Here is a 23,095-nt window from a genome sequence, read left to right as displayed (position 1 = left end):
GTGCTACAGAACCTGCCGGGGCAGTCCGAAAACGTCGACACATTTTAAAACAGGCTTTATTTTGATAAACAGATCACATATTCGGAATTTACATGGTAACTTTGTGTAGGAAGGAAATTATTACAAAGTTGATAAATTAACACACAGTCCGAGAGATTGAATTAAAAGTCTGTTATATTTGGAATGCTGACGGTATCAGGCGCATTAATTTCTAACTGAGATGAGGCTCTAGCGAGATTCTACAGGACTTTATACTATACACAATAAACAGTACAACCCGTGACTCACTCTCAACCAATCAGAATGCTTGATTTAATCTACCCGTATTATAAAATACAGTATAATACAGTATACAATAATAATCGAGAACTGGACAAACACAGGCTTGGAAAAGGTTAGTATAAGTATGAAAACCTTTAAGTGAATTAATTTTACCAACCCCCCCTAGGGCTCTAGCTGCTGATTCTGCCAGGGCTGTTGTACCTCTCAAAGTTCATGTGCTCATCAACATACAAACCAAGCTACTTGTAAGACTTCACAAAATGTATTTTCTTGTTACCAAAACTAAACTGATATTTCCTCAGATGAGTTGAAGAGCTTCTAAAGTGAATAATTTTTGTTTTCCTTTCATTTATAGACAACCTCCAACTCCTACACCAGTCATATGTACATGACAACAGGGTTTGCATATCTTGTTCATTCTCAGCCATAATGGCAATTTCATGAGCGTATAATAGAATACTAATCATATCTTCCCCACACTGTATTCCACAATGGAATGACTGGTACATGCTAGGTCATTTATATAAGCTGCAAATAAAGTTGGGGACAGAGGATCACCTTGGTTTACACCAATAGGTGTTGGAAACCAGCCAGAGAAGTTCATTTACTCTAACACATGCTACAGGGTCATTATAAAGAGATTGTAAAGATTTGTAAAAATTACCATTGACTCCATATTCTAACAGTCTGTATAACAAGAGGTCTCTATTTACAAAATCAAAAGCTTTACTAAAATCAATAAAGCAGCAAAATGTGGGTTTCTTCTGGTTCATCCTAGACCTTGTAATGGTACACAGAGTATTATGATCAATGCAAGCTCTCCCTTTGTGAAACCCATTTTGTTCATCCACCAGGAGGTGCCGTTTCTCTAAATATGACTCTCACATTAAAGGAATAGTAAAGGGAAAATGCATGTTTAGCCCTGTTTTAAGGTTACTTATGATCATATACAATGGTTCAGATCAAAACGTTAGCATTTTCGAGAAAGTTGCTAATTGCTCTACCACCGTTTTGGTCATACAATGGATGTGGATGGGCATCTTGAAAAATAATTCAAAAACATGTTAAACCCTCGATTTCAAAGACAAGAAGCTCACCAAGGGTGTAATTGGTGTCCGTTGGTGTTCTGACATCAAATTTGCCGCAAAGTATGAATCCTGTAGGTTTTTATTGATCATTTTATGAAATCCATTGACTTGACCGTTGTAGATGTGTAGATCAATCCGCAGAGGTGATTCAGGAAGCGGAACTACTTACGGTAGCTATTGTTTATGTTAGCTAGGCTAGCTAGTTTGCTCACTGCTCACGCTACTCTTTAGCTCACAGACAAGGAAGCCCTAGGCTACAGTTCAGAAAACGCTTATCAAAATAGTTGATCTAGAAGAGTATGAATTTGATCGCAGACTGGCTCTGACCTGAGGGGGCGGAGTCTCACCACCACGCCACTATCCACGCCACGGGCCCCACAACTCAGCCCCTGAGTGGGCTAGAGACACATGGTCTTCACCAGTGCGGGCGGGTAGGTGGCCCGGAGAGGGGTACACTCTCCCCGACCAGTTCTGACCTGAGGGGGCGGAGTCTCGCCACCACGCCACTGTCCACGCCACGGACCCCACAATTCAGCCCAGCACGGTCTTCGCCGGTGGGTGCATGGAGATTGCCCGGTACGTAGTAGTACTAGCAGTTGCTGTTACATACAGCTGCAGCAGCTAGCCCACCTCACATTTTCTCCAGGAAATGTACTTTCTAGTTTTATTTTATTTTTACCGCCGTGCCGACTTTTAGTTCCGAGGACTGTACACATTCTGCCCCCCTTCTCTCTCTCATTCTGTCTTTCTCTCTTCATCTCTCCCTCCTTCTCTCTCTTTCTCTCTCCCATTCCCCCCCCCCTCTCTCTCTCTCTCTCTCTCTCTTTCTCTCTGTCTCTATGTATTTGTCTCTCTCTAAGCCCCCTCCCTGGTCTCCACCCTGTCCTTTTCCTGCTGTTCTGTATCCTTCCTTCTCTGTCATCACTGTTGTGGGTCGCTGAAACGAGACAGCTGGACCCACAGAAATCGCTTCTTACACTGACTACTGTGATTTCAGCTCTTTATGGAAAAATAAACTCAAATGAGTCAAGTGTGTCAGAGTGTCTGAATCATTGTATGCATTTCCTGAGACATGCATGTGTGATTTGGCAGCAATCTTCTGCAAAATATATCATAAATACATAATAAATAGGCTGCATAACATAAAATGTCAAACTTAAAGTATGACTGAATTTATGCAGTTAGAGTAAATCAATAAGGCAATACAGATTTTTTCCATTACTTGGCTGATACAAATCCCCATCCTTCTCCTCTCCTCCTAAAGCAGGGATTTAGGGTAGAGTGGTCTGGTCAGCTGAATGTCCCTTAAGGGAGCCACACCCTCACCTCGATGACTTCTAAGGTGACCAAGGCCAACAGAATCCTGAGGGACCCCAGCCACCCAGACAACGGACTGTTCTCTCTGCTACGGTCAGGGAGAAGGTACCCTGCCCACATGGCAGCAGGGAGACTCAGGAGGAGCTTCTTCCCCTAACTTTTAGTATAGGGCCGGTATATCTAGTGAATATCATATTGCCATATAAAAAAGTTGTCTACTCTTGTCATACAGTGACACACAGCACACATGCAATGGGCAACACAGAACACGCGCACACACACACACATGCTGAGGTGGTCACAGGTGAAATTTGTCCTCTGCATTTGTCCCATCCAAGCTGTCCTCCAGGGGCAGCCAGGAGCAGTGGGCAGCCCCATCAGTGACACTCAGGGACCAAGTCCAAGTGCTCAGTCCAGGTTCTGGTCAAGGACAGGACTGAAGAGCCTCTGTTCTTCTGCATTTTTTTACTATTGGGGTTCTATGTGGAGGGAACCCAAGTGAGCACGGAGAGAACATGCAATGCATGTACATAATTCATCCATTGAAGCTGGTATCTTTATTAGTATAGCTCTGTTTAATTTGTAATTTGTGTAATTTGTAACTATTTGTATATTTTTTAGAGCACATCACGGAGCCGGCAGCAACATTTCACTGCACATGGATCTATGAGAGGCCGTATAGGCCATATTCCATACTTTACCTCTCACATACACGTGAAATCCTCTCACATACTACTGAAAATCCTCTCACATACTACTGAAATACAATAGTTGTATGTAAGAGGAATTTCAGTAGTATGTGAGAGTATTTCACATGTGTATGTGAGAGCATTTTCAGTAGTATGTGGGAGTATTTTATGGCATGACATCTATGGCATCGGGTGTTGTTAAAATAGTATTTATTAAGCCAAGAGCTTCACAAAGTTGTGGAGTTCGTCTCTCCTCTTCCATCATGCATATTTTCCACTAGTGTAGTGGTAGTCATTAGCTAAGGTAGCCTAGACCATGGACTTTCCGCTAACCTAGATTGACCAATGAGATTTGAGAAGACTGCCTTCCGTTTACACTGAAATTACTCTCACACACACTACTGAAAATACTCTCACATACACTACTGAAAATACTCTCACATACACTACTGAAAATACTCTCACATACACTACTGAAATTACTCTCACACACACTACTGAAAATACTCTCACATACACATATGAAATTACTCTCACACACACTACTGAAAATACTCTCACATATACTACTGAAAATACTCTCACACACACTACTGAAAATACCTTCACATACACTACTGAAAATGCTCTCACATACACATATGAAATGCTCTCACATACACATGTGAAATACTCTCACATACTACTGAAATTCTTACATACAACTATTGCATTTCAGTAGTATGTGAGAGTATTTTCAGTAGTATGTGAGAGTATTTTCAGTAGTATGTGAGAGGATTTTCAGGAGTGTGTGAGAGTATTTTCAGTAGTATGTGAGAGGATTTTCAGGAGTGTGTGAGAGTATTTTCAGTAGTATGTGAGAGGATTTCACATGTGTACGTGAGAGTATGTCACATGTGTACGTGAGAGGTAAAGTATGGAATATGGCCTATACGGCCTCTCATATGGTTCACTGTACCATATACAATACATGTGACGAATAAATCTGTCTGATTTCTGTAAGTGAGAAACTGACCACTAGAGGTCACTGTTGCTTTGAAAGATGTTCACAGGTTCTCTAGGTAGACGGTTTGTGAATAGAAAAAGTATTGTACTGTATGCCCGTTCTGTTTAAAAGCTCATTTCTATGCTGCAGGATGATAATATAGAGCAGCTTTGTAACAACAAGGCCATCTCTGTTCTATCTTCCTAAAAAGGTTAATATGACCTGAATTCTCAGGCACATCTCAGTAATTCTGACAGCATCGCTGCCAAAGGCCACCTGGCTTTCATTACCCATAAAGATTCCACTGTAGTCATTTAATTGAAGAAAAGTGAGATTCGAGTGTTTCAACTTTGGATTTCATGAAAAAAAACAACCTTTTAGTTTTATTTCTGATATGGTACATTTTCTATAAGCAGACCTCCTGATGTATATTGCAAAACTGACCTGATGTATGGAGAAACGTGGAGGTGATTATGCAGTATAGTTCCAAAGGTTATCTACCCAGTAACTGGCTAGTGATATTCTATTCAATTACATGCAGAGAAAAAAACATGCAAAGCCCTTTAAACCCTGCATGCAACCCTTGCTTACGCAATTGGAGAAAACAGAGCCCCAGTTTAAAAGCATTTAGTCCTACCAAACTGCACAAATGATCTCTTTTGCATTGGATTACTTGTGTGTCAGGAGCCACTGTGTTTCATGCCTGGAGATGAGGGTTGGGGTTAACATAGATAAGATAAGACTTCATGATGAAGAACTAATCAAGTCAACTCCCTTGTGGTCAATCATATCTGCTTCTTTTCATGTCTGGGTCTGCTTGTGTGTGTGTCACTGCGTATGTGCTCCTCCCTCTCTCTCTCTGACGCTAAACAACGTGCCGTTAAAGAGGACAGTAGCTGGGTTCATGGCCCTGATACGGTCACCGTGGCGTCCTCTGTGGGCGGAGTTAATTTGGTACAGCACGTTATGGTCCCATGTTCTGGGACTGCACCTGCCACCAGCAGCGGTGACCTTGGGACACTAATGAGCTCACTGTGACCAGGAACAGGGCTTCTCACCGTCCACAGAGAGGTGGGGGAGCGAGCGGGTGAGGACTGGTGTGTGTGTGTGTGTCTGGGGGACCCAGCAGGGGGTGGAGCGCAGCAGGCTAGGAGGAGGCCGGATATGGCGGAGAGGAGGGGGAAGGAGGCTCAGTCTTCACCGCCACTGGGTGCTCCTCATGGCTCTTCCCTCAGCAGGGCCCTCTGCCCCTGGGGGAGCCAGACTGAGCTGCCCTGGCCCTCTGCCCCTGGGGGAGCAAGACTGAGCTGCCCTGGCCCTCTGCCCCTGGGGGAGCCAGACTGAGCTGCCCTGGCCCTCTGCCCCTGGGGGAGCCAGACTGAGCTGCCCTGGCCGTGGGGAACGCTCACACAGCTACAGGAGCCCTAGCAAAGAGCTCTTACTCTGGATAATTGTATGGCATCTCAGAGTTAGATTTCCTTCATGGCTGCACAATCACAGCAACAGTAACAAGGATGTTCTGACTTGACACAAAATGTGTGTCAAGTGGTCTTCTTTTGGCACAATCTTTCACAGAACTGAGTTCACACAGCAAGATGGGTTATGGGGCCTCACTGTGAACTGAGGTCTACTGCAGAGGTCAGCGTCAGCTGTTGTGCCACGTCTGTCCTCTGGCTCTTCCCCGTGGTCTGCAATGTGACCACCGCACTGACCCTCCCTGGAAGCATTTCATCTTTTCATTTCGGTGCTCTTATCTTAAATGGAAAAAAAGAACAGACTTGCAAACGGTATACAATAACAAAGATTAGCATTCAAGCAAAATAGCAATCTGTGGCTGAAATTGCACTGAAATTGCAGAAGCTGTGATGGACCAAAGAAAATAGGGAAACTAGGGAGGAGATTCATCTAAAAATGTAACATTTCATTATCTTAGCACTTTCATACAAATCATTCTTTTAAATGGAATCTTCCCACTGCAGAGAAACAAACCGTGCTACCTAGCTGTAAATATGTCCTAGAACAGTCATTTGAATTATTTTATACAGTACATACAATACTAGTCTATTACATAACCAAATGACAAATAAAAGACACTTAAACAGTCAGTAATTAAATATTTACACAAATGTACTTGCTTCTCATCTAATTTAATGAGGCTCCTCTGTAATTTCATTTCATGTTATTAGTTGAATTTCTGTAAAAATCAGACATCAGTTGTTGTTGCAGGAGAATACCAGAGAAAGCAGGCATACAGTACATACTGTAACAAACATTACTGACGAATCAATACACATGCTCTTTCTACTGTATACACCAGAGTTGAGTACTACAGTAGATAATAAAAGCCAATATGATTCTGTAAATCCTAAGAGCAATCTTAGAAACAGGCCTCTCTAATCTTATCTCCCCGTATCATGTCAAATAGCCTCAGTCTACTGAGAAATGTATTTGAGAGGTCGGTCAGACGGGTGAGGTCTTTCTGAGAGCAGCAGCAGGGCAGAGGGTGACGGTCCTCCTTCTGAGGCCACAGCAGGGCCAGAGGGACCTCTCCTGTCTGCATCAGGACCACTACAGACTAGACACCACACCAGAGTTTGCATCATCAGGACCACTACAGACTAGACACCACACCAGAGTCTTCATCATCAGGACCACTACAGACTAGACACCAGACCAGAGTCTGCATCATCAGGACCACTAGAGACTAGACACCAGACCAGAGTCTGCATCATCAGGACCACTAGAGACTAGACACCACACCAGAGTCTTCATCATCAGGACCACTACAGACTAGACACCACACCAGAGTCTTCATCATCAGGACCACTACAGACTAGACACCACACCAGAGTCTTCATCATCAGGACCACTACAGACTAGACACCACACCAGAGTCTTCATCATCAGGACCACTACAGACTAGACACCACACCAGAGTCTGCATCATCAGGACCACTACAGACTAGACACCACACCAGAGTCTGCATCATCAGGACCACTAGAGACTAGACACCAGACCAGAGTCTTCATCATCAGGACCACTACAGACTAGACACCACACCAGAGTCTGCATCATCAGGACCACTAGAGACTAGACACCAGACCAGAGTCTGCATCATCAGGACCACTAGAGACTAGACACCACACCAGAGTCTGCATCATCAGGACCACTAGAGACTAGACACCAGACCAGAGTCTGCATCATCAGGACCACTAGAGACTAGACACCAGACCAGAGTCTGCATCATCAGGACCACTAGAGACTAGACACCACACCAGAGTCTTCATCATCAGGACCACTACAGACTAGACACCACACCAGAGTCTTCATCATCAGGACCACTACAGACTAGACACCACACCAGAGTCTTCATCATCAGGACCACTACAGACTAGACCCCACACCAGAGTCTTCATCATCAGGACCACTACAGACTAGACACCACACCAAAGGGACTCCTATCTAGTCTGCATCATCAGGACCACTACAGACTGCCCAAAAGACTGCATGGGTAGCTCTAATGACAACACTCAACAGGGTCCCATGAGCATCTTGTTTACATGGCCCGTGTTTATAGCATCTTGTTTACAGGCTTTGTTATTGCTTACATTTTTGTTGGTTTGCATAATTGTATCAAATGGAAGGCATGGGGAAACAGTGCAATATGCATTCTTTCTATCACAAATGTAGACTGAAAATGGCTTATAATATCCAGGTTTATTATATCACAGATGTGGCCTGTTTTTATTATTTACAATATATCACGGAGATATTTACTCACACACACGCACACACACGCGCGCGCACACACACACACACACACACACACACACACACACACACACACACACACACACACACACACACACCCTAAAACCAAGACCTATTTAAGAATAATAATTTTAAAATAATGTAGGCTTAATCCTCGAGGTTAATCCCGTCAATTCCTCATCAATTACTGCAGCTAAACCGTTATAACGGGAAACAGGGGCTTTCACTCTTACAGTAGGAAAAATGGGTGGGAACAGGACGGGAAAGAGAACTGGAGTCAAATAACCGAGACGTCTGATGGTAATGCGAATGCCTGGAATTCCGCTTCCGTTGAATACTCGGTGTTGACAAGCAGAAAGTAGGCTACTTCAATGAACTCGTAGCAACTTCAGAAAGATAACGGACTTAAATAAGAAATGGCTTCATCGCCTCAGAAATCACCGTCTTCTCCCAAATCCCCGACTCCAAAATCACCACCCACACGAAAGAAAGATGACTCTTTTCTTGGAAAACTCGGGGGAACTTTGGCTAGAAGAAAGAAGGCAAAAGAAGGTTCGTTATAAATAGAATCTTATTTTACTAGACAGGAAGAGGGACGTCTCCTGATGTTCGATGTGAAATCTTTGTTTTAATTTAGATAATGTGACAGACACAAGCGACATCCAATAAAAAATAACGTTTTACGCATTTTAACTACGCATTTTAACGTATGAAAGTAAATCAGTCTCACTGAAAAGTTACACAGTAGCCTAACTCAGGACTACTTTTTAATAGGGTGTGTCTATTTATTTCATAGTATCGATTAACATAATCTAACAAATAGCCTGAATTTGATCATGGCCTTTCATTCTGGACCCCATCATCTCCACCTATCTAAATAGGCCTACAACCTCGCTTTCAACCTACTGTCTTCTCCGCCTATAATTTTACATTTTGGTGAGGAATAGAGCTAAACTTATTTGATGTTAAATGGAGGTGGGATACAGAACAGAAAGACATCTACGTCTGTGTTTACAGCTCCCAGATGTTGCCATGTAAGGATAGAGGCTGCTAGGGTAGTGAATCATGAAGGAAAATCCATCTCTCTCCCCCTGTCTCAACATTAGCTACAGCTACAGAGACTTTGAAATGTTGTTTTGTTCTCCAGCTTTTTTCCTATTAGCATTTGCGAATTGTACTTTGAAGCATTCTTTTGATATTGGCTCATAGATGGAATATAATCAGTGGAAGCTCTTTTAGGGCTTACATTTCTGATGCCCCCCCCCCCCCCCCCCCCCACACACACACACACCCATCCCCGACACTGTTATTGGTTATCTCTTAGCAGACGATTTTAACCAAAGAGATTTACATTTATATTTATATTTATATTTTGAGTTAGCATTGGGTTTAGGTAATTAGGCACAAAGGCAGACTGATACTGAAGGGTCTTGAACCAGTAACCTTCGGGTCACTATTCAGATGCTCAACTGGACTACCTGCTGCCCTCATTCAGAAATGATTGTGCAAGAGCATCCAGCTGATATTGACTCTTGACATGTAATGGCCCAGAGAAGAGGTGCAGAGGCATCAACACAGACTGACCACTGACATCACTGACCATGTCTTCTGGCCGGGTCTTCTACAGGTACAGTACATACATTCATGCACAGATAATCAGTGGATGAAGCAGTTTATTCAAGATTCAAGATCTGTTTATTAGACATGTATATGGTTCACACATACTAGGAATTCAGAGTCTTGCTCAAGGACACTCCAACACACAGCTGAGAGATGGGATCTTTCGATCCCCAGCCGGCCGCTCTACCTCCCGAGCTACGTGCCGCCCGCATAGCAAACAAGAGGATAGAATACAAGACGGTTCTCCAACTCCATCTCTCTGGATCAGTGTGCTCGGCCCGAACAACAGGGGGAGATCTTGGTGTTGATTACTAACAGGATGTTGACATCTCTGTGAGGGGGGGGGAGGCACATCCACTGCTCTGAGGGAAGCTGAAAACTCCTAGCGTCAAACGTTTTATTGGCCCTTACAGCAGCTGCAGAGGACGCTGGTCACGCCTGCTCCCGTTGCTTCCATCCGCCTTTTTTTAATCCTGATTCTATCATCTGTTCATCCTGGCAGCACCTGTATTATCACTCACCACAATGAGCCGCTTCATCCTATAGATCAAAGCCAGGCTGAGCTCGCTCCTCTCCTGACTAACCAAACGTGTCCAAGGGTAACCGTTTATAATTAGCAGGTGCGTTTTGAGCCAGCTCCTCTGGTAAGCTTGGCGCGCCATAATACTGGCCGCCTGGCATGAAGAGAACACTTTAACCTGAGGAAAAGTGACATCAATTGGGTGGAATTAATGGAGGGCACACAGCTGAAGGTGGAGTGTCGGAGTCTCTGTGTCTCTCTCTCTCTCTCTCTCTCTCTCTCTCTCTCTCTCACTCTTTCTCTCTTGCTCTCTTTCTCTCTGCTGTGTTCATGTGAGCTTCTCTGCTGTGATGATGGGGTTCGATATTGTGTGTGGCTGATGCTCTTTGACTAGCCCTCAGATTTGCTTTGCTAGGCACATATTCCGTGTCTATTAATGCAGTGGAGGCCCCAGTGCACTTAAGTAATGGTTAGCATGTGGCGCGTTGAGCCATGCTGTTAAAGCTGTGTGTTCCTGCAGTGTCTGAGCTCCAGGAGGAGGGGATGAACGCCATCAACCTGCCCCTCAGCCCAATCCCCTTTGAGCTGGATCCAGAGGACACCATGCTGGGTAAAGCCTCCAGCTCCAGACCGTTGTTAGACCCATACTCTCTCAGTCGTCCTCAAAAATACTATGCACTCTTACAGCACGTGCATGCGTGTGCACGAGCGCGTTCACGTGCGCGCCTGATCTTGTGCTCTCTACCTTCAGAGGAGAATGAGGTTCGCACCATGGTTGACCCCAACTCAAGAAACGACCCCAAACTCCAGGACCTAATGAAGGTGTGAGACTATATCAGTCTGTCATTTGTATATTAGCATGGAAAAGTACATTCTAAAGTCTTGTGTTCTTGCTTGTGTGCAGGTTCTCATAGACTGGATCAACGATGTTCTGGTGGGAGAGAGAATCATCGTTAAAGACCTCTCTGAGGATCTCTACGACGGACAGGTTCTCCAGAAACTCTTCGGTATTCTAGCCTTGACTTACCTCCGCACGGCGCCCTTGACTACGCGCTCATTTAAACAAACATGGCAGCAGCGGTAACGCGGTATTCTTGGAATGTCTCCTCTTCTTCCGTCTTACAGAGAAGCTGGAGGGAGAGAAGCTCAATGTCGCTGAGGTGACCCAGTCTGAGATCGCCCAGAAACAGAAGCTACAGACGGTGCTGGAGAAGATCAACGACACCCTCAAGGTCTCCACCAGGAACATCAAGTGGACCATCGACTGTAAGTTGCACATGCACTGACTGCGCACGGTAGACCGCCGTTGAGCTGCAGTCTACCCCCGTATGATCATTCTCATGTCAACTCATAATAATGTGATAATCAATGAAGTTATGTCATGTATTTGATCTATAAATGCTATGCAATGTGATACATATCGGAAAGAGACCACAGAGGAAGTGTGTATCGGGGCTAATCTACCCAGGCAGACTTTCTGACCAGGGAAAATATCAATTTCTCAATGGTGGGAGGTCACTGTACATTAATAATATATAAATATATATATATATAATAAATATAAGCAGCAGTCTGCAAAATCCTCATTATTCCTGTCTACCATTTTCAATATATTTTGCTCTCTTATGTTTACCTTTGGAGGAAATAAGACAGCCATGCTTCATCACACAGTTATTTTATTATATTCTATTTTATTATATTATATTTATTCTAATTTTATTCTAATTCTGCCACTAATTCTGCCACTTGCCTGTAATTGTTGTGATTTTCTTTGTTCTTTTATTCCTTATATCTTAAAAGCACATCAATCTTCTTTTGTTTTTTTACACTGTGATCAAAGGGCTGCCAATCCCATTGTTTTGCTTCCATATCCTCTCCTACAGTCCTCTAAATAATTATTGCAATGTTTCTGGTGGGATCATATGTGAGAGCCATTTCTGGATTCTCTCTTGGGTGGATGGATCACAGATGGATGCTATGCGTCTCTGCAGCAGTAGCACATCAGATAACTGCCACTGCCACACTGAGATGACAGAAACCTTATCATCGGATGGATGACCTTTCTTTGACCTTCAGTTTGGCACTGGGAATGCTGAGAATCGACTATCTGGATTCTGCCATTGAAATTGCCCGTTGTCTGTTGTGACATTGCACAGTGGACTGTAACAACGCACGCAGCTCTGACCTGATCTCCTCACTCCCCTTCTAGCTGTCCATGCTAAAAGCATCGTGGCCATCCTCCATCTACTGGTGGCTCTGTCTCAGCATTTCCGCGCCCCGATCCGACTACCTGATCACGTTTCCATTCAAGTTGTTGTCGTGCAGGTACTCTCTTTATTTACTGTTACTGGGATATCATATCTATCTACATGTAACGTCCAATGTGATGCATGCCCCTTACAAAAAAACATGTTCTTTGTCCCAGAAATGAATAATTCTACTTTTGTCCCAGAAACGTGAGGGGATCCTCCAGTCTCGCCAGATTCAGGAGGAGATCACGGGGAATACCGAGTATGTCCTTCTCTCTTTCATCATCTCCCGTTCACACTGTCCTCCACCTTTACTGAACAAACCATTCTTCCTGCTCTTCTACTTGACGTCCAGGGTAAGAGCAGAACTGAACAAGTGAAGGCCAGTGTTCAAGGAGTGCAGGCTTTACAAGCTTAGCACCACATATTGGTATAAGATGTATATTCTTCACTCTGATCTATTCTGTCCATTCTCACTGCTGTAACGCTCAGACCCCAACATGTGTTATTTCAACAAGGACTGATTTTACTGCGTCTTTTGTACAAATACTACTTTTTGTTGCTGTTCTGAGGGTAAAAAAATAACAACAAAAACAATGTGATTACAGAGACAAGAACACAATATCTGTAAATATTTGTTTACAAATCAGTCCTTAAATGAGTCCACTGGGCATTGAGGCGATTGGAAGGACATAGGAGCTGATGAGAGGAATTAAGGGGCTCCTAGCGCTCTGGCGGAGAAGCCTAAAATCAGCGCAGCCACGCCAGCTCCTGGGATGGGGGGGTGGGGGGGATATGGGAGTGTTGGAGCTCCATGCTGATGGGCAGATCTTGCAAGCGCGGTCCGGGGGGGGCGTAGAGGGGTAGGTGGAGAGGGGGGCCTGGTCTCCTCCTGCCAACGCACCGCTGTGCTATAGAGCTGCGGCTGATTAATAGTCGTCCAACGGGCGCAGATAAGAGGGAGGGAGGGTTGGGCCCCGGGGCTGTGGTCCTGCTGAAGCATGCCTCTGCCTGGGAGGGTTGGATCATGAAGGCCGGGCTCCGGGGCGAACGTCCACCAGGGCACCGTCCGTCTGGGCCGCCTCGGCTGCGTTTGATGGCCCTGGCTCCGGGGACTGAACCCTGGCCCCTCCCTCGGTCCAGACCGAACCCCAGCCCCCCACTCGGTCCAGACCGAACCCCAGCCCCCCCCTCGGTCTAGACCGAACCCCGCCCCCCCCCCCCCCCCCACCCCTCGGTCCAGAGGCTCTTTGTTCGTGTTCCTGCCTGGACCTCTTGATTAGAGCATCTGCATTCAATTAATATTCCTCCTGGTTTTAAACACAGACTATGTTTGTTTTATTTTTTTGGCGTCTCATTTCATTCAGGCTGGTTTTAATGTTGCTCTCTGTGATTGTGTGTAAGCTTACTGCTCATTTGTACTGTTCAGGCTGGGTTTTAAGGTTGTTCTCTGTGATTGTGTTTGTGATTGCTTACTGATACTGAAATACTTTGTTGATTTTCCTCCCTTGCAGGGCTCTATCAGGGAGGCATGGTTTGTAGTCAACACACCTCGGATCAAACATTTCTCTCACCCCCTTTCAGCTTTGACGTCTGTAACTTTCACAAACTATCTGATGTTATTCGTTTTTGTCATCAGTTTGACTGTGTCTGTTTTTAGAGCGAGATGCCTTTGACACCTTGTTTGACCACGCCCCTGACAAACTGAATGTGGTTAAAAAGGTAGGTCTTCACCTTTTTGAATTTTACACTAGAAATGGTGCTCAGAGAGCACAGACCTCCGCCCCTGAATGCATTTCGTGGCTCTGTGCGTGGCAAAATTGAGTAGGTTCTAAATTGGCCCATGCTACACCCCTCCACCGAGTTTCAGGAAAAGCAGTCTGGTAGTTTTTGCGTAATCCTGGTCCAAAAAATGAATGGAGGTGAATGGCCATCTGGGCCGTGTTTGGGCGGCTCGTGGACCCGCCCCGTGATCCACTGGGGCAAAAGGTAAAAATGACTGGAGGTGAATGGGTGGCTGTATTTGACCGGCTCTGTGGCGCCCCCCTCGGGTCACAGCCAGCGGGGGGCAATGTGGTGCACTCTGGGCTCTCCCCCCACACACCCCAGTCCAAACCCTGTGTCTCTAGCACCCCCACACAGGGAGCTGACTTCGTTCTAAGTTTTTTTTTTAATTTGTGGATCCGGCCCGTGATTCGGATCTTCTCCAAAATGTAATGGGTTCTAAGTTGGACCATGCTTCACCCTTCCACCAAGTTTCGTGAAAATCGGTCCAGTAGTAACAAACACATGGACACACAAACACCACCGAAAACATAACCTTTCGCCCTGCACTGTCCCTGGAGAAGAGCTAATAACAATTTAATGGGTGTAAACGGTAGTGGAGGGAATACGGAGGTACGAGTACACTTCTTTATCCATGGACCCACAGTAGACCCACGTCTTTATCCATGGACCCACAGTAGACCCACGTCTTTATCCATGGACCCACAGTAGACCTACGTCTTTATCCATGGACCCACAGTAGACCTACGTCTTTATCCATGGACCCACAGTAGACCTACGTCTTTATCCATGGACCCACAGTAGACCTACGTCTTTATCCATGGACCCACAGTAGATCCACTTCTTTATCCATGGACCCACAGTAGATCCACTTCTTTATCCATGGACCCACAGTAGAATCACTTCTTTACCCATGGACCCACAGTAGACCCACTTCTTTATCCATGGACCCACAGTAGATCCACTTCTTTACCCATGGACCCACAGTAGACCCACTTCTTTACCCATGGACCCACAGTAGACCCACTTCTTTATCCATGGACCCACAGTAGACCCACTTCTTTACCCATGGACCCACAGTAGACCCACTTCTTTACCCATGGACCCACAGTAGACCCACTTCTTTAACCATCACTAATGTAAAACCGCTAACATTTCTGCTACAGTCACTACTACACTCCTGGGTGTAACTGCTATGCAAGTTCTCCCACACAACTTCCCTTCTCCGTTCCCTACACTGGCTCCCTGTAGTGGCTCGCATCCAGTTTAAAACTCTGGCGCTAACCTACAGTACAGGGCAATGAAAGGAACAGCCCCCTCCTACCTCCAGGCCATTGTCAAACACTACGTCCCCCTCCCAACCGCTACGTTCTGCTACCTCGGGGCAACTGGTTGACCCGTCACTCCGAGGCCCCTGCGGTCGATGGACACGGTCACGGCTCTTCTCTGTTCTGGCCCCGCAGTGGTGGAACGAACTGCCCACTCATGTCAGGACAGCAGAGTCGCTGCCCATCTTTCGTCGCAGGCTCAAAACTCGTCTCTTCAAGAAGTACTACAACAATCCTCCCTCCTAAGCACTTATTGTATTTCATTGTATTGTATTGCACTGTATTTTAGATTGCTATTCTTGCACTTTGCCTTCAGCACTAGATTATGCTCTTAGTCACTTGTTTTAGAAAGAAGATGCACTTATGAGTTCTGGCAAGTAGTAGTACATTGGCTTTTCCTACGTTAAATGCAATTATTGTTAGTCGCTTTGGATAAAAGCATCTGCTTAATGACTGTAAAGTAATGTAATGTAATGTAACTATTTAAATGAAGTAAAATGAATGAATGTCTGTCTTTCTTTCAGACACTGATCACATTTGTAAACAAGCACTTGAACAAGCTGAACCTGGAGGTGTCTGAGCTTGACACACAGGTGTGACACTCCCCTGTACTGTTATTCCATCATTTATGACTTTATTTATTCTGACAAAATATAGAGAATATTGACCATACATTTGTGAAATAACCGATTTTTGGTTGACATAACAAGTAGGAGTTTGTGTTGTCATGTTGTCCAGTTTGCAGACGGTGTGTATCTGGTCTTGCTGATGGGCTTGCTGGAGGGCTACTTCGTTCCTCTCTACAACTTCTTCCTCACGCCAGAAAACTTTGACCAGAAGGTATGTTGGACGGCCATTGGGTGAGCTAACAGACCCTGCAGGCGTTCTGCAGTGAGGTGACCGGGCGATAAGCCTGGGGGTTAGGATGGACACGCCTCACGGTAGTGCTCGTCCCTTACAGGTTCACAACGTGGCCTTCTCCTTCGAACTGATGCAAGACGGAGGTCTGGAGAAGCCCAAGCCCAGAGCTGAGGGTGAGCAGTGTGTCCACACACACTTCTGATGTTTCATGTTAGAGATAATTATTATAACCATGTTTCAGAGTCCTCACTTTCACTTCCGAATAGACAGTAGCAGCTAATGACTAATAACTAAATGTTATTATTAGGCTGTAAACCACAATGTTGTTAACGTTGTTATATGGTATCAGTGAATGAGTTATATATAGCAGAGCAGCACACAGAGGGAAGGAGGAACACATGCTCTAGGCCTGTTTGCTGTGGGATTGTGTTGACCCCCTGAGTGTTGCCATGTGGGTCATTTGAACTGAGACTTGTAATAGTTTTAATGTAGCAGTCAAGCTCTCGGCTATAACAGAGTGTTGCCCTTCAAGTCGGATTCTCTGGAGGCCCTCGGCCAAATTACAGCAATACTTCAATGCACACTATAATCAGAACAGGCTCATGTGAGTATAGCACTTGTTCATAAAACATGCTACGCTACAGGTATGCAGTATCATGTTTCTTTCATGAAATCAGAATCAGAATTTGTTTATTGCCATGCAGTTTTTCTAAATACTAGGAAATTGCTTTCGGTTATGGTGCATAAGATGGAGACACTGGACAGGGTGCAGGGACGAGACAGGACAGTGCAAAGAGCAAGTACAACATGCTAGTGCAAAAAAGGATAAGCTAAGAAAAAACAATATACAGTTGACAGCGAGTTTTGCCATAAATGCAAAGACTTAATGCTGATCTGTCTGTCCAATAACTGAACACATGTAAAGATGGAGTTGTACAGTGTGTTGTACAGTATACAGTATATATGTGTGTATCATATATGTGTGTATCAGAGAATTGGGCCTGCTGCTTTAGTGTGATTAATGTGAACGTTTAACTGACTGTCTTTTACTTGATTTTGCAGATATTGTGAACTGTGACCTGAAGTCTACTCTAAGGGTTCTTTACAACCTGTTCACCAAGTACAGAAATGTTGAGTGAAGTAAGATGCCTCCATTCTGATATATCTTTACAGTATTAAGCAAAAACCCTATTTCAACTGAGGTCAGGGTGCACACCATGTTACAGTATTGCATCTTCTACTATATATCAGCTTTTGCCTGTTCAGTACACACTCATACCACACTCCCCTATGATGATGTCAAATACTTTAATGTGGAAAGACTAATAGATATCACATTTACTGAAGGTCAGCTTATTGAATTATGGATAACACCATCCCATTGGCTAGAGAGTACTTTGAATTGTAGTCATTCTTGAATACCTTACAGAACCACACTATCCAACCGTTACTTTGAATCACAATTATAGAATTGAAGAACCGATATTGAAGAACCTCCAACACTGATGTGTACATGTTAGTGTTGTTGAGGACATGATGCAGTGTCAGCTGTGCCAGGAGGTGATGCAGCTGCTTTGTGTTAATGCACTACTGAACACGCAGATACATTTACTAAACAGTACCTCCTCTTTCAATAGGCTTAAGCTTAATGAAATAGAAGTGACAGATTTATTTAATGTAGCTATTTTCTAAAGATAACCAGTTTTACGTATTTGGCCTAAAATGTTAAATAGTTAAATTGTTATACCTACTTGATGATATACAATACATATGAAGTATCGTTCTTGCACAGTTATAACTATTTTTATATGAATATGCTTGAATTTGCTTTTTAAAGACCTACATTCTTTACCAAAGATAATGCAGTGTGTAACAGAAAACATTTTAAGCAGCGAGTCATAAAACAATTCTTAAAAGAATGTGTTATTACCAGAGAGATGATATGGGTTGTGTTACAGGTTGATTAATGTTCAGCAGCACAACTGTTATAACTGAGATCTGTTCTCTACTTTGTTTTGATATGGTATGGAAGTCAATTACAAGTCTGTCTTTTGTATCTTGATGATAATAATATTTTCTATCACAAAATGCAAATAAACATTTTATGAGAACTGCAACTGATAGACGTAAAAGTGTTTATGGAGCCTTTGTTCTAAAAACGTCAACATCCCTTTCATGATTCTTGCTATTCACTCTGTGTGTGAGAGTTTGTGCTATTGTGTCTGAACAGTAAGTTCAGGAAGTTCACGATATTTCATAGTGTTTTTCAGGATATTTCAGAGTATTTCAGAGTGTACCTCACATATTATGCCATGGCTTTTAAGTATGTGCTTTAAGGCAAGAGTTGTGTAACCAGAAGTATTTCTGAAGGTACTCTGAGACATGGTTTTCTGGCTGGATGGGATGGGTCTGTTAAGTGGGTAACTTTGAACACTAAGGTTTTCCTTGAGTAAAATCCCATCTTTGGTACACTGAGAAGCACAACACTCACAATACATGGCAAGGTTACAATTGGACTTTTAATTGAATGGCTTCTTTTAAGAATTGTACTGAAATTCCCTTGCCCTTTTCAATTTACAGACACTTAAAATGAGTTGAGAGGCTTTTAGCTTGTCACCTCAAGTGACTTTAATTGAGCTCAGCGATGAATGAGATGTGTTTTCTTGGTTTGAGTTGTTGAATGCAGTACAAAGCTCAGAGACACATTCATTCATTTTATTCTTAGAAGCTGTCCTGTGTCTCAAGCTTCGGTTTGATGGGGTGCTATTTCCTGTGAGTAAGGTAGTACAGTCTGCACACTGGAGCTTTTAAATAATGGATTAGTTCATTTTAATGTTTCAATCATGGGATCTTCATCTGTGCATCAGTGCTATTTCTTGTACCTGTGGATTTTGAGGAGGGCTTTAACACGTGTGTACCACTATTGCCGTAAATTGAGCCTTGGAGACTTACATAATGTTTCACTTGTTACTGTAAAGGCTGTGACATCTAAGGCAGCATCATGACAATAATGTTTTTCGATATATCCTATTGTTGGGATGCACGTTTTCTGGCCATGCTATCATCCATGGACTAAGAGCCCTGCGTTTTCATCACAACCCGGAAATGGCCGCCCATAATCAGGTAGCGAGCAGCGCGCAAAGGTGTCTGGAACACGAGCATTTCCAGCCATTAAGTGTAATTACCCTCCTATCACATCTTCTGGATCTCTCCATTCATCACATCACACGTGTGTCTGTCGGTGACAGGCTCACTGCCTCCCCTCAGCCATAGGATAACAGATGCTCTTATTATTAAAAAAATAATAATCATAAAAAAATCTGCAACTCTTTTACACAAAAACTGGTGTGATTGATAGGGCTGATAAGTGTCTGGTTCTTATTACAGGGTAGGCACTCTGTTTATCTATTGATTCTTACCATGGATTCTGAGTCACCAAATTGAAGTCCTCCATTGAAAACACCTAAGAAGACTGAAGGCTGGAGTATTTGAACGTACCTACAGTACATAGAATAGAGTCCTGGCTCCAATCTTTCTTTATTTTTTCTAACCTGATTCTAGCGTGGAAAGACACATTAAGTAGGCCTACTCTTGTACTCTTTCTGCTTAAGGGAGAGGTTTGCTGTTGAAGAGATGAGCAGCAGGGATGTGTTTTTCTGTAGATGGCAGGACATGAAGCATCTCTGAAAACATGCTTTTGTGTGATATGGTCAAATCCTCCGCTGCAGATACAATCTGCACTCACATCTGGTTTTAATCACATTTTAAACATTGGCTGTGCCATAATCTCTTTATAATGGCTGTGCTATATTGGCAGATAGCTTGTCCTGAATAGACAGAGAACTTTGTGATGGAGAGAGAGTGACTCCTGCCCAAATAGTTCATTGTTTACTTGCAATGTTGCTGCTCACAAAATCCTATTGTTACCTTCTCCTACTTTATGTATTCAACGGACATTTACAAAACACAAATCACTGCTTTCTTTGTACGTATATCTTTGAAGCAAAATATTTATTTTCATTTTTATTTTATTTTACCAGGCTAGTACCATTTACAAGGGAGACCAAAATAACAGCATACAAAGTTTCATACAAAAACAACAACAAACAATAAGGGAACATCAAATAAATGCATTTAAAGTGTCAGAATGTACAATTAGCCAAAAATACCTATAGATAGTACAGTTGACCGATAATGGATTTTTAAAGGCTGATGTAACGATAGTTTGGAGCAGGAAAAAGCTGATAGCTGATCAATCGGGCGATAGAAAAAAACAAACAAATTAATTAAATACATAAATAAATCTGGATCATCAAACTAAATGTGGGCTATAAAGAAAAATAGTAATGAAAGCTCAGGCCTCCCTGACATGTTTCTTGCCTCAGGCGTTTAAGCCTGTAGCCTACTACTGTACCTGCACACACCTGCGCTCTGCCCCCTGGGAGGCCTAGATGACCAACAGGGCATATTTCCACCACTATTCATTTCCTCTATGAATGATTGTGTTTCACTGAGGAGAATCTGTAAGAATGTCTTCCTCACACCCAAGAGCAGGCTAGACTATATCCAGGACATTTAGTTCAAATCTCCCCTTTATTTTTGTCTTCAATCAAGTTCAAATGAAGGAGCCTCCTCCTTTTTGTCGGTTGCTGGGTGGCTGATCTTTGTTAATTCATTCTATATAGCTAATAGCTATTTTTTGTAAAAAAAAAAAAGAAAAAAAAAAGAAGAAGAAAAGTATATTAAAAATGTAATGGAACATCTTTGAGTGTGATTTGGTGGATTATTGAATATGGTCTCTCACTGGGCGGAGGCAGTGCAGCCATCCGCCACTATCAGAGCCCAGCTCAGACCATAACCATAGTTTAAAATATGTCCTATTGGCGCCGATTGATTGGCAAAACTGATTAATTGGTCGACTTCTAATAGATACTGTAGATACAAGTACAGAGCAAATAATTTATCATTGTACTTAAAAGAGCTTTACAATCAAACAGTGGCCAATTCCCTTAGTTTCAAGCCTGTCTGAAGGCCCTGCTATTCCAAGCACTGAATGTAGAGCAGAGCCCATGAAGGCTTCCTCTCCCAGTTCAGTCCTTGAATCTCGTGATCCCAGAGATTATTACTAAACACAGATCAGAGAGCAGTTGTAAGATGAAATAACAACACAGGTATCTACTGTACCTACTGTACCTATTGTTATCTGCATTGATCCAGAAACACATTGTGTCAGATTATAATGGGCTTTTGGTGACTGGATTCAGACACAATGAAGAGACAGCCAGGATCCTTGCATTTAGGTACAACACTTTGAATGTGATGTGATTTAGTACAACACTTTTAATGTGATGTGATTAAGTACAACACTTTGAATGTGTTGTACTAATCAGATGTCAGTTAGCCTACCCGGGGGCGGCTGTAGCTCAGTTGGTAGAGCGGGTCATTCAATGATCTAAGGGTCAGTGGTTCGAATCCCAGCTCCGACTGTCCACATGTCGAAGGGTCCTTGAGCAAGACACCTTACCCCAAATTGCTCCCAATGAGCAGGTTAGCACCTTGCATGGCAGCTACTGTGAATGGGTGAATGAGAGGCTATTGTAAAGCGCTTTGAGTGCCGCTAAGGTGGAAAAGCGCTATATAGGTGCAGACCATTTACCCTGTGTTATTAGTCCTGTCTGTTGATTTGTCTTCTCTGTTCTTATAAAGTGTCCTTGGGTGTCTAGAAAGGCGCTATATAAATCTCATTTATTATTATTTTATTATTTATGTGATTTGGTACAACACTTCTAATATGATTTATGGTACAGTGTATTACACTCTTCTTTCAGGAGACGTCCATACAGAGGGACATGGTCACATACGCTGCATCATGTCATCAGTCCCTCTTTGTCCTCTGTAGTGCAAGACTGATACAATGACATGCCTCTGAGTACCAGGATGCCCATCAAAGGCAGCAGGCATTGATCCATATCTTCAAACACTGCATTACGGAATTGAATTAAAGAGACGTTTAGTGCACAAACATTTAGACATCAAAAACTCAGCTGTTGCTTGGAAACTAGCGATCTGGCTAAGTGTGTGCACCCAGGGAGAGAGATAGGGAGGAGGGAGGGAGGGAGAGAGAGAGAGAGAGAGAGAGAGAGAGAGAGGGAGAAATAGACAGAGAGAGAGACAGAGGGGGAGAGAGAAGACAGATAGACTGATGGCTGGACTGACACACTTAGAGACAGAAGAAGAAGAATGCAGCGTAGTGAAATTGCTCCTCTTCTCATTGATGTGCCTGTTGTTCCCTGTTATTCACTGTCTGATGAGACCTGTCTTCTGGGCTCTGCGCTGGATAATGCTATCATTCAAATTTACCCTTTTTTCACTTCTTTTTGTCAAGCAAGGAACACATTTCATTCAGAAATGTGAAATCAGTGGATTTAAGTGTAAATCTATTGAACAGTATACAGTAGTATGTCTTGTTCCCTGAAATTGTATATTCATTTTAATACATATAATCATATAATTTAATAATTTTCATAAACAGATATGTGTCCTATTTAGTCTTTTCTAATCTATTTGTAAGGGAAGAGTGATTATCATGGATATTTCTA

The 23,095-nt window shown here is 43.3% G+C and overlaps 1 protein-coding gene across 1 annotated transcript; it reads left to right on the top strand.

Annotated features, from left to right (window-relative positions):
* The first annotated feature begins 8,542 nt into the window (after nt 1–8,542).
* Nucleotides 8,543–18,524, top strand: parvab (parvin, alpha b). Its single transcript, XM_084437193.1, has 13 exons — nt 8,543–8,685; nt 10,794–10,883; nt 11,025–11,095; nt 11,178–11,280; nt 11,399–11,539; nt 12,483–12,598; nt 12,726–12,784; nt 14,037–14,056; nt 14,183–14,244; nt 16,160–16,228; nt 16,374–16,475; nt 16,597–16,669; nt 17,559–18,524. The coding sequence occupies exons 1-13, from the start codon at nt 8,550–8,552 to the stop codon at nt 17,633–17,635; spliced, it is 1,119 nt and encodes a 372-aa protein (XP_084293319.1). The 5' UTR covers nt 8,543–8,549; the 3' UTR covers nt 17,636–18,524.
* The last annotated feature ends 4,571 nt before the right edge of the window (nt 18,525–23,095 follow it).

The sequence above is a fragment of the Borostomias antarcticus genome, assembly GCF_949987555.1.
Source record: "Borostomias antarcticus genome assembly, chromosome: 4".
Classification (NCBI taxonomy): Eukaryota; Metazoa; Chordata; class Actinopteri; order Stomiiformes; family Stomiidae; genus Borostomias; species Borostomias antarcticus.
The sequence above is the reverse complement of the archived record's forward strand: the minus strand, read 5'-3'. Positions and strand labels throughout refer to the sequence as shown.

Coding starts and splice junctions, on each gene's coding strand:
- parvab (XM_084437193.1), top strand. CDS start 8,550: ATGGCTTCATCGCCTCAGAAATCACCGTCTTCTCCCAAATCCCCGACT. Junction 14,245..16,159: donor AACTGAATGTGGTTAAAAAG/GTAGGTCTTCAC, acceptor TCTTTCTTTCAG/ACACTGATCACATTTGTAAA. Junction 16,670..17,558: donor GCCCAAGCCCAGAGCTGAGG/GTGAGCAGTGTG, acceptor TTGATTTTGCAG/ATATTGTGAACTGTGACCTG.